The sequence below is a fragment of the Henckelia pumila genome, chromosome 4, assembly GCF_033568475.1.
Source record: "Henckelia pumila isolate YLH828 chromosome 4, ASM3356847v2, whole genome shotgun sequence".
Lineage (NCBI taxonomy): Eukaryota > Viridiplantae > Streptophyta > Magnoliopsida > Lamiales > Gesneriaceae > Henckelia > Henckelia pumila.
In genome coordinates, this window is record NC_133123.1 from 169,146,257 (window position 1) to 169,158,609 (window position 12,353).

At 43.1% G+C, this 12,353-nt stretch overlaps 1 protein-coding gene across 1 annotated transcript; it reads right to left on the minus strand.

Annotated features, from left to right (window-relative positions):
* Positions 1 to 446: 446 nt before the first annotated feature.
* On the minus strand, positions 447 to 839 carry LOC140862306 (uncharacterized). The gene is made up of 2 exons (XM_073265319.1): positions 650 to 839; positions 447 to 586 (listed from the first exon to the last, which is right to left on the minus strand). Exons 1-2 carry the CDS (start codon positions 837 to 839, stop codon positions 447 to 449), a joined length of 330 nt encoding a protein of 109 aa, XP_073121420.1.
* Positions 840 to 12,353: the final 11,514 nt, after the last annotated feature.

Below are 12,353 nucleotides of genomic sequence, written 5' to 3' on the forward strand. Positions count from 1 at the left end.
GGGCGCGCGCTCATGTGCTTTGCATTTGCAAGACTGGGTGCCCAGGGATTGCGCGGGCGCTCAATGTTGTGGGGCGCGCGCTCTTGGGCTACACAAAAATAAAATTTCCTGACTTTAAAGCTGCGCGGGCGCGCGTTAGAGTGGGGCGCGTGCTCTTGGCCTACGCAAAAATATAAATCTTCTGATACAGAGGTGGCGCGGCCGCGCAATATAATGGGGCGCACGCTCTATGGCTTCGAATTGTCCAATTTTTTGCGACAAAACCTGTGGGAAAGTAAAACCATATCAGCTCTTAAGTTACGCAAAATTAATAAAGTAAAAACTAAGATCAAATGACAAAAGGAATGAATGAAACAGAGGTGTAAAGACGAGAAAAAGAATAAAAATTTGGGTTGCCTCCCAAAAGCGCTTGGTTTATAGTCGTCAGCCCGACTGGATGCTGTGAGTTAATCAATCTGTGGCGGATCATCGAGTGTGAGATCATGTGCATCCTCTTCCTCATTCGCTTGGACCCCTTCAAAGTAATGCTTCAGGCGTTGGCCATTCACCTTGAATATTTTTGACGTTTCCAAGCTCTTTATCTCTACTGCACCATGAGGAAAAACATTAGTGATAACAAATGGGCCAATCCATCTAGAACGCAACTTACCTGGGAATAATCGAAGTCGTGAGTGATATAACAAAACTTTTTGACCGGCTTCAAAGACCCTTCTAGAAATTATCTTGTCGTGGAATGCCTTTGTCTTTTCCTTATAAATTTTTGAGCTCGCATATGCATCATTGCGTATCTCTTCTAATTCTTTCAACTGCAGTTTCCTGTGCGCTCCACTCTCATCCATCCGGATGTTGAAATTTTTAATAGCCCAGTAGGCTCGATGCTCCAATTAGACAGGCAGATGGCATGGTTTCCCAAAAATCAACCGATATGGGGACATCCCAATCGGTGTCTTGAACGCGGTTCTGTATGCCCACAGTGCATCATCCAAGCGCAAACTCCAGTATTTTCTAGTAGGATTCACTGTCTTCTCCAAAACGGATTTGATTTATCGATTTGAGACCTCATCTTGGCCATTCGATTGCGGGTGATACGCAGTGGAGAGTTTGTGTGTCACATGATATCTCTTCAATAAACTAGCCACAGTCCAGTTGCAGAAGTGCGTTCCTCTATCACTAATGAGGGCTCTTGGGATTCCAAACCTAGAAAAAATATTGTGTTGAATGAAATCTGCAACCACTTTTGAATCGTCAGTACGGGTGGCCTTGGCTTCTACCCATTTCGAGACATAATCCACATCAAGTAATATATAAATAAATCCGTACGAACTAGGAAAAGGACCCATGAAGTCGATACCCCATACATCAAAGATTTCACATATTAAAATGGGTTGTTGAGGCATCTCCTTATGCTGAGATATATTACCTGTCTTTTGGCATTGAGCACATGACTTACAAAACATGTAAGCATCTCGAAATATGGATGGCCAGAAAAATCCACAGTCCAATATCTTCCTAGCAGTTCTTTTTTCTCCAAAATGGCCACCACAAGCATATGAGTGACAAAATGTGAGAATTGGGATTACCTCGCTTGCAGATACACATCATCGTATGACTTGATCAGCGCAGTGCTTCCACAAGTATGGATCATCCCACACATAATATTTAGCATCACTTCGGACCTTATTTTTTTGTGCCTTAGAGAATTCAGACGGAAATCCATTAGTAACTAAATAATTCACAATATTTGCGTACCATGGTAATTCCGTGCTGACTGAGAATAACTTCTCATCGGGAAATTCTTCTCGCAACTTCAGCTCTACTTCAACGTGAACTAGCCGACTCAAGTGGTCAGCCACACGATTTTCAGTTCCTCTCTTATCCTTAATCTCCACATCAAATTCGCTCAGCAGTAGTATCCATCTTATTAGCCTCGGCTTTGCCTCCTTCTTCGCCATTAGAAAACGAAGAGCTGCATGATCAGAATAGACAATAACTTTAGCACCAAGTAAATATAAACGAAATTTTTCTAAAGCAAAAACGACTGCTAAAAGCTCCTTTTCTGTAGTGGAGTAGTTTCGTTGGGCATCGTTCAGAATGCGCGAAGCGTAGTAAATAGCGTGCGATGCTTTCCCAACTTTTTGTCCCAATACTGCTCCTACAGCATAATCACTGGCGTCACACATGATTTCAAATGGCTTAGTCCAATCCGGTGGTTGGATGATTGGCGCTGAAGTCAATGAGCCCTTGAGTTTATCAAAAGCAGTTTTGCATGACTCATTGAATTCAAACGTCACATCCTTCTGCAGCAGTTTGCACATAGGAGATGCAATCTTGGCAAAATCCTGAATATACCTCCTGTAAAAACCTGCATGGCCAAGAAAAGAGCGCACCTCCCGCACACTTACGGGGTAAGGTAGAGACTGAATAATATCAATTTTTGCTTTATCTAACTCTATCCCCTTAGATGAGACGACATGACCCAACACTATACCTTGCCCAACCATAAAATGACATTTTTCAGAATTAAGAACCAGGTTGGTTTAGACACACCTCTTAAGAACTAGAGCAAGATTAGACAGACAATCTTCAAATGAGTCACCATAGACAGTAAAATCATCCATGAAGACTTCTAATATGTTCTCTACAAAATCAGAAAATATACTAACCATACACCGTTGGAATGTAGCCGGTGCATTGCATAGTCCAAAGGGCATGCGGCGGTATGCAAAAGTTCCGAATGGGCATGTGAATGTTGTTTTCTCCTGATCTTCCGGTGCAATTGCAATCTGAAAATAACCAGAATAACCATCAAGAAAACAATATTAACGATGACATGCTAACCTCTCAATCATTTGATCAATAAAGGGGAGAGGGAAGTGGTCCTTTCGGGTTCCTGCATTAAGCTTCCTATAATCAATACAAACCCTCCACCCATTTTGAATGCGGGTTGGAACCAATTCGTCGTCCTTATTTTTCACCACTATAATTCCAGTTTTCTTGGGTACCACATGTACCGGACTGACCCACTGACTGTCAGAAATTGGGTAGATGACCCCAACTTCAAGTAGCTTCAGAATTTCAGCTTTTACCACCTCCATCATAGGTGGATTCAACTTCCTCTGCGGTTGCCGTGAGGGACTTGCACCATCTTCCATCAGAATTCGGTGCATGCATGTGGAAGGGCTAATTCCCTTGATATCTGCTATGGTCCACCCAATAGCAGTTTTATTCTCTTTTAGAACCTTGACCAGTTGTTCTTCTTGCTCGGCTTCCAAGCTACTGGATATGATGACAGGTAGTGTTTCTCCTTCTCCAAGGAACACATACTTAAGGTGGGTTGGAAGCATTTTCAGCTCAACCACTGGTGCCTGCAAAATAGATGGAAGGCGCCGAGTGTTAGAGATCGGTAAAGACAAATAAGATACATCACCTGACTGTGGTAGCTCAGGAGCACTGTTCAGAATATCCTCAATTTCATCCACTTCGCGGCTGCATCTAATTCCTTCTTCCGTCTTCATAGTGGGTGCTGTAATAGCCACCTCTAGCTCATTTTTTCCTGTATGCTCAAAAACATCTTGGGCCAAGAAATCCACAATATCAACAGAAAATATACAATCATCACTATCAGGAAATTTCATAGCATCATAGATATTAAATTTCACAACCTCGCCATCAAATTCCATAGTGAGTGTGCCACTGTGAACATCAATTTTATTCATGGATGTTTTCAAAAATGGTCTGCCTAATAAAATAGGACTATTATGATCACCGTTTTCCATGTCTAGCACATAAAAATCTGCAGGAAAAACTAACTCATTTACTTGCACCAGCACATCTTCCACCACGCCTCTAGGATATGCATTAGACCTATCAGCTAATTGTATAACAATTCCAGTCTTATTCAGTGGACCAAGTTTCAAGGATTCATAAATAGAGTATGGCATGACATTGATCGATGCTCCTAGATCTAACATGGCCTTTTCAAGTCTAATATTTCCTATAGTGCATGGGATGGAGAACATACCTGGATCCTTGCATTTGGCGGGTAATTTTCTTTGGATCACTGCAGATACATTCTCACCTAACTCCACTTTCTGACAACCCTTCAAAGTCTGTTTCCTCTTAGCTGTGCACAATTCCTTCAAAAACTTTGCGTATTGAGGTACCTGCTTAATGGCATCTAGCAATGGAATGTTAACCTCACATCTACGAAAAGTTTCATATAACTCCTTAATTCCCTCACCTTTCATAGAGTCCTTAAGAGCTAAGGGGAAAGGGGCAACAGGCTTATATTCAGATAGAGGAGGAAACTTACCTCTTGGCGAATCATCCTTGGATGATTTTTCCTCACTTACCTTTTGCTCTTCTTCGTGTAGCTTTTCTTTGGGCTCAACCTCCACTTCCTTCTCCTTCATTTTCAACTCCTTCCCAGTTCTTAAAGTTATTGCACTGGCATTCTCTCTTGGATTTACCACAGTTTGAGATGGCAGACTGTTTGAATTTTGTGCTTCTAGCTTGTTGATTGCTGTAGCGAGCTGTCCCATTTGAGTAGTTAAGTTTTGGATACTTGCTCGGGTGTCCTGTTGAAAAGATGCAGTATTAGTTGCAAGTTCCTTAACTATATTTTTGAGAAACTCACCTGGTGTTGGTATCTGTGGTCTCTGCTGCTGCTGTGGAAAGGGTGGCCTAAAAGCTTGATTTGGCGGTGGAGCCTGAGGTCCATGTTGATTTGCCTGCTGATTCCCGTATCTAAAATTGGGATGATCCTTCCAACCAGGATTGTACGTGTTGGAATACGGATCATACTTCCGTTGTGGTGGTCCAGGAAATCCTCCAGTAGCGTTTACCTGCTCAATTGATTCCTCTTGAAGTGTAGGACACATATCAGTGGCGTGTCCTATTGCAGCGCAGATGCCACAAGCCTTCGCAGTCTACCCATTCCCTACAGCCATCTGACGCACAAGAGTGGTTAATTCAATTAATTGCTGTTCAAGGGAAGAGACATTCACCTCATTGTTTCTCCTCGGTGCATGATCAGTTCTGTTGGTGCCAAATTGCTGAGAATTGGCAGCCATATTCTCTATTAAGTTCCTTGCTTGCACCGGAGTTTTATCCACAAAAACTCCTCCACTAGCAGCATCTAGCATACTCTTGTTATGAGGTAGCAAACCTGTAGCACCAAGAACTTCTAAAATTTGAAAATCATGCCTAAAATTATTTTCAGTATTTATATTTTAAATTTCTTGAAGTTAATTGTTTAAGTTTCAGTTAAAGTTAGCCTTGCTTGACTTATTTGAATTAAATGCCTTGAACTGTTTAGTTAGTAATTTTTATCCAGGCAGGCGACGACGGTGGGCTTCGGAGGTTTATTTTCAAGATTTTTAATTTTAAGATTTTAAGTTAGAGGTAAAAGGGGGGTTTTGGCCAAAAATGCAAATTTTGAACTTTTAGGGGTCAAAAAGCAATTTTATCATTTTCTTGGGTTATTTCCTAAATTTTCCATAAAATAGGATTTTATTAAATCCGGGTTAGTGGAATTTCAATCAAAATATTGTGAGTTGAAATTTTAAATTTAGAAGTTTGAAAATAGCAAAAAGTTTGAGGTAAAAAGTTTTAATAGTACAAGTAGTACTTTTGCTAGTACAAGTAAAATTTTAAAACACTACACACAATACACTACACTTTTAATTTACACTATCATTAAAACATTTCAATTAAAAAAAAAAAATCAAAACACAAACCCTAACTCCCAAACCCTAGCCCTAGCCGCCCACTTCTCCCCTCTCCCTTGAAGAAGCTGTCCAACCCCTCCAGCCGCCGCCCAGCCACCGTCCGCCGCCGCCTGCCGCCGTCCCAGCCACCAGAGAAGCTCCCCTAGGTGCTTAGCTTGGTGTTTGGTTGAAGTTCCACTCTCATCTCCTCTTCTTGTTCGAAATTTGTTGGTAGATTGGTGAAGGCAAGTGTAACTATTTCTTTGGGCTAACATTCAAGCAATATCTACCCCCACCCTTAAGACTTCTTGCAATAATTTCAAAAATGCATGATGTTGTGATGTTAGGGTTTCGAATTTGGGCATTTAAGGGGCTGATTTTGCTAAATGTGTTATGGGGTTGAGTTTATGTGATTTAATGTTGAGTATATGTGCAATGACATGGATTTATATGGATGTTCTTGCCAAAATTCGAATTTTCAGAATGTATAAGGACCTAAATTTCGAAATTTTGCATGTGTAGGGGCTGAAATTTAATTGATGTTGAAGTATTTAATGGTCTTGCATTGGTCTTGATTGATTGTTCAACATTTTGGAGTTTTGATGGTTAATTCTTGATATTCTTGATATGTGTTGTGAAAGTGTGGATTGAGTGTAGCCCAAGTGTTTGGGAAAAGTCCTAAGAGAGGTTATTTGAGGTGTTTGGGTGTTTGGTGTGGAGATAAGTTGAGGAAAATGGGCTAAGTGTTTGAATTGTTGGAATTGGAGGTGTGTGAGTGTGCAGGGCAGCACTGTTCACGGGGCAGGGCAGGGTCGTGGCTGAGGTCTGGGCAAGGGTTAGGCTATTCCATGGTAAAGTTCATGACGTTGTGGTCGCGTCGATATAAAATGGGCTCGATCCGGATAAGAATTGAGTGAGTTATGGATTTTTCAAAATTGGGTGCAAGTGCAGATTTTTCCTTTGAATAGGGGCTGTCCGATTTTTGTGTTTTGTAAATTTGCTCTTTTGATCTTTTGATGATACCACCTATTTCTTGGGATGATTTGGAGTGTTTGTTGAGTGTCGGTTCAAGCGGGACGGGTTTTGGATAAGGCATGACAAAGTTAAGGGCTTTTCGGTTTACTTGCTCGAGTTAAGTCAAGTTTGAGGATTTTGTTGGGTAAGTTGTCTTCTTTGGACTTAGGGGCAGCCACTCATCCACCTTAAACTCACATTTTCGAGTCGAGTCTCATGTCTTAAAGATTGCTTATTCGTATGCATTTGACGTGTTCTTGAGTTTAATAAAGAAAAAGGAAGTTTACTTGTTTGCATGCCATTTAATGTATGAGTTGAGTCTTTATAAATGAAAAGGGAAAAGAAAGCAAATATTTTTGAATGAAGTGATCTGTTTGTGACAAGAGGGGTGTTGCTAGGCCGGGGGATGCCTCAGTCTACTCACCAAGAGGTTATAGAGGTTAGGCAAGGAGCAAGAGACATCTTGTTTACCCTTGCCACAGAGGGGCAATGTGGGATCGGGAGGCATCTCGGTCTCCTTGCCATAGAGGGGTTAAGTTCGTCGGGAGAAATCTCATCGTCTTGCCGACATAGTGCACTGCAGCCATGATCATGATCGAAACAGAGGGTTACAAGTCAGGGATCGGATTTCTAAGAGGAAAAAGTAAAGAAAAGTTTAAAAGTTAAAGTTTCACAATTTTAGTTGACTCGTTTTGCATTGATGTTAGTCTTTCAGTTATGCATGAGTCTAAGTTGAATGTTATGAAAGTTAAAGTTTATCATAGTGTGAGTTCATTAATGCATGATTTCTATATCTTTCTAGTTTCATGCATATTACAGTTTAAGTTGAGTTTTTGCATCACGTATTTTAAACCCTTGTTATTATCCTAGTTATGCTTGTTGAGTCTTTAGACTCACTATGCTTGAATGTTTGCAGGTGAGGATTTTGTGGAGGAGACGGAGGGGCGTGATCTACTGGGATGAGGCCATCGGTAGTGCAAGGCCCAGTGACCGTTGCTTCCTTTTAGTTTATGTTTTTCCGCACAGTTATCGAATTTGTAATAATGAAGTATTATTTGAGATCTTGTAGTATTTATAGCCAGGATGTGCATTCCCTATGCTACAGCTTATGTTTTGAAGTACGTTTTCCACTTTTGCAAGTTTATGATTATCGTTGGAATTAATTTTAAATGATTTAGTTTACTTTATGCTGTAACCGGGAGGTGGTTACTAGGATTGCATGTTTATGTTTAACGCACTTAAGTTTTGAAGTCAATTTTCTTTCCTTATTTAAATTGCTGTTTGAGTCTTGATGGCTTATTTGTTTTACAAATAGGTCATGGCAAAATTTTTAAAAATCCGTAATTTTCCTTTATTTTAATTATAGTCTAGTAGCGAGTAGTTAGGGTCGTTTTAGTTGGTATCAGAGCACGGTCTTGGTTTGGGCTGAGCCTACTGCCGGTTGCTGAAACTCAGGGGATCTCGCCTCAAAGTCTGTAAGATTTATGTTTAATGTCTCTATCTGTTTAAGTTTTGATGTATTAGTTTCTTGAGTTATTGAGAAGTTTAAATTTGAAGTAAAAATATTTTCTAAGGCATGAATTTTGAAAGTTGGATTTTCTCAATGCGTTTAGATGGCTCGTCGTCATGATCCGCGTGCAGTTACGCCTCCACCGCCTCCACCGGCGCCGCAGGTGGATATAGGAGGGCAGGTGCTAGCAGGATTGGCCCGTATCCTCGAGCGTCATGTGGATGCTCCTGTTGCTAGATCGGAGACTACTTATGAGCAGTTTCGGAAGATGAATCCGAAGGACTTCGCTCGCACCACTGATCCGTTGATAGCGGAGGGTTGGATCCGCTCCCTTGAGGTGATCTTTTGCTATATGCAGATGGGAGATCCAGATAGAGTGAGATGTGCTGTGTTTCTCCTCCAGGATAATGCCGCCCTCTGGTGGGAGGGTATGGAGAAGATTGTGAACCCAGCTACTCTACCTTGGGCTGAGTTCAAGAAGTTGTTCTTTGAGAAGTACTTTACTGCTGATGTGAGAGCCCGTTTGAAGACGGAGTTTATGAGCTTGAGGCAGGGTGATCTGTCGGTAGCCCAGTTCGTGGTGAAGTTTGAGAGAGGCTGCCATTTCGTGCCGTTGATTGGAGATGATGAGAAAGAGAAGCTGGAGCACTTTCTTGTAGGTCTTCGACCTACCATCCGTAGGGATGTGCTGATGGCTGAGCCATCTGATTATGCTTCAGCACTGAGGCGTGCCTTGAGGTCCGAGCAGACGCTGAGAGATATTAGCGCGGAGGCGCATGGCAAGAGGCCCTTCCCTCATCAGGGCCACTCTCAGCAGCAGCAGCACGGCAAGAAGCCGTATCATGGGCCCCCAAGACAACAGGGACAGCAGGCACCGCAGGGGCGTCAGGCCCAGAGACAGGTTCCTCCCAAGGCTGGGGAGAAGCCTATTTGTCAGTTTTGCCATCGTCCGCATTTTGGGAAGTGTTTGAAGGATTCTGGAGTTTGCTTCAAGTGCAAGAAGCCAGGACATATGTCTACCCATTTTCCAGAGCTGAGGAGGCCCGTGCAGGGCAGAGTGTTCGTGATGGAGGCCGAGCAGGCCGACCCAGACACTACTCTTCTCACAGGTAATATCTTAACTTTTGGGTTAGAGCAGTTAAAGATTTTTTTTTTTTGATGCATGCGACTCTAAATCTTTGCTTGTTTGAGGTTTTACTCTAGTAACTTGTTGCATGCCTTAGGACCTTTGACTGTTTAGCATGAATAGTATCTTGTTTGGGAATTGTTGAATTAGAATGAGCCTAAGTAGAACTCGTGGTTTTAACTTCAACCTTTCGTCATTGTAACTACTGCTATGCAGGTAGAATTGTTGTGGCAGGCGTAGCCACGAGGGCCTTATTAGACTCAGGGGCTACCCATTCCTTTATATCGGAGTCTTTTGCCCTTGAGAGGGGCATTCAGAGCGAGGAATTGGAGGTTGGATTCTCAGTTACTATCCCCTCAGGGGAAGAGCTATCCACCAGGAGCTTGGTGAGAGACCTTGTATTGCTTTTGCAGGGTCAGTCAGTGGTAGCAGACCTCATAGTGCTACCTTTGCGAGAGTTTGACCTGATTCTTGGGATGGATTGGATGACGAAGAATGCGGTGATGATAGATTTTCAGCAGAGGTCAGTACTAGTCAGGCCTGAGGGCGAGGAACCGTTTTGGTTTGAGGCTGCTAAGAGCTTGAGGAAGACTCGAGTCATTTCTACTTTGCAAGCTCAGAGGCTTGTACTTAGTGGGTGCGAGTCATTTCTAGCCAGTTTATCTTTGACAGAGCTGCCAGAGCGACCAGTTATTTCTGATGTGGCTATCGTCAGGGAGTTTGAGGATGTGTTCCCTAGCGATGTTGTGGGAATTCCGCCCGATAGAGAAGTGGAGTTCTCTATATATTTGATTCCTGGTACTGTGCCTATCTCCAAGGCACCGTACAGATTGGCTCCTACCGAAATGAAGGAGTTAAAAGAGCAGATTCAAGAGTTGCTTGACAAGGGATTCATACGCCCTAGTTTCTCCCCATGGGGCGCACCAGTTCTCTTCGTTAAGAAGAAGGACGGTAGTCTAAGATTGTGCATAGACTACCGAGGTTTGAACGGAGTGACTGTGAAGAACAAGTACCCATTAACTAGGATCGAGGACCTCTTCGATCAATTGCAAGGTGCATGCGTCTTTTCGAAGATTGATCTTCGTTCAGGTTATCACCAGTTGAAGGTAAAGGAGTCAGATGTGGCGAAGACAGCTTTTATGACTCGTTACGGTCATTACGAGTTCCTTGTGATGCCGTTTGGGATGACGAATGCGCCCGCGGTTTTCATGGATATTATGAACCGCGTGTTTCAGCCTTACTTGGACCGCTTTGTCATTGTTTTCATCGATGACATCCTCATTTATTCGAAGGATAGAGTGGAGCATGAACAGCATTTGAGGACCGTTCTTGAGGTGCTTCGAGAGCACGAGTTGTTGGCCAAGTTTGATAAGTGTGAATTCTGGTTGGATAAAGTTGCTTTCTTGGGTCATATTATTTCTAAGAGCGGTGTGGAAGTAGACCCTTCAAAGGTTCAAGCAGTGAAGGAGTGGTCTATACCGAGGAGCGCGTCTGAGATTCGCAGTTTTCTTGGATTAGCCGGTTATTACCGAAAATTTATCAAGGGTTTTTCCTCCATTGCTGTGCCTATGACAGCGTTGACTAAGAAGAACGCCAAGTTTGTTTGGAGTGCCGAGTGTCAAAGGAGCTTTGATACTTTGAAGGAAGCTCTTACGACAGCGCCAGTGTTGACCATGCCATCCGGGCAAGGTGATTTTGTGGTGTATACTGATGCTTCCAAGTTGGGATTGGGAGCAGTTCTGATGCAGCGAGACAGAGTTATTGCCTATGCTTCTAGGCAATTGAAGGAGCACGAGAAGAACTACCCTACTCATGACTTAGAGTTGGCAGCGGTAGTGTTTGCTCTTAAGATTTGGAGACACTATCTTTACGGAGAGAAGAGTCAGATCTTCACAGACCACAAAAGCCTCAAGTACTTCTTCACCCAGAAGGAGTTGAATATGAGGCAGCGTAGGTGGTTAGAGTTGGTGAAGGACTATGACTGCAATATTAGCTACCACCCTGGTAAAGCTAATGTGGTTGCAGATGCTTTGAGCAGGAAGACTGCAGTGATTACCTCCTTGTCAGTGTCTAGACCGTTGCAGGTTGAGATTCAGAGGTATGGTCTTGAGTTTTATGCGAGTGGTAGAGCTCCTCGTTTGTCTTCCCTTAGTGTGCAGACTACACTTTTTGATCGTATCCGTGCAGCGCAGTCAGTTGATGAGCAGATCAGGAAGTGGAGACAGAGAGATGGGGAGAAAGGCAGCGGTTTGTATGCTGTGGTAGATGGGATTGTGAGGTACAGAGGTAGATTTTGGGTTCCCGCAGGTGATTCTCTGCGAGTTACTATCATGGCAGAGGCACATACATCGCCGTACTCAATCCACCCTGGTAGTACGAAGATGTATCGGGATCTTCAGTAGCTTTATTGGTGGCCAGGCATGAAAAGTGACATTGCCCGATTCGTGTCAGAATGCCTGACATGCCAGCAGGTTAAGGCGGAGCATCAGAGACCCGCCGGTTTGCTTAAGCCTCTCCCTATTCCGGAGTGGTAGTGGGAGATTATCTCCATGGATTTTGTTGTGGGATTGCCGAAGACATTGAGAGGTTCGAATGCCATTTGGGTGATTGTAGACCGTCTCACTAAGTCGGCTCACTTTTTACCGGTGAAGATGACTTTCACGATGACTCAGTTCGCGGAGTTGTATATCCGGGAGATAGTCAGACTACATGGTATTCCAGTCTCCATAGTGTCTGATAGAGATCCATGGTTTACTTCGTCTTTTTGGAAGAGTCTTCATTCTGCTATGGGTACGAAGCTACTTTTTAGCACCGCCTTTCACCCGCAGACTGATGGCCAGTCAGAGAGGGTGATTCAGATTTTGGAGGATCTTTTGAGGGCATGTGCTATTGATTTTCAAGGTAGTTGGGAGTCGAGACTACCACTAGTGGAATTCGCGTATAATAACAGTTTTCAGTCCACTATTGGCATGGCTCCCTACGAGGCACTATATGG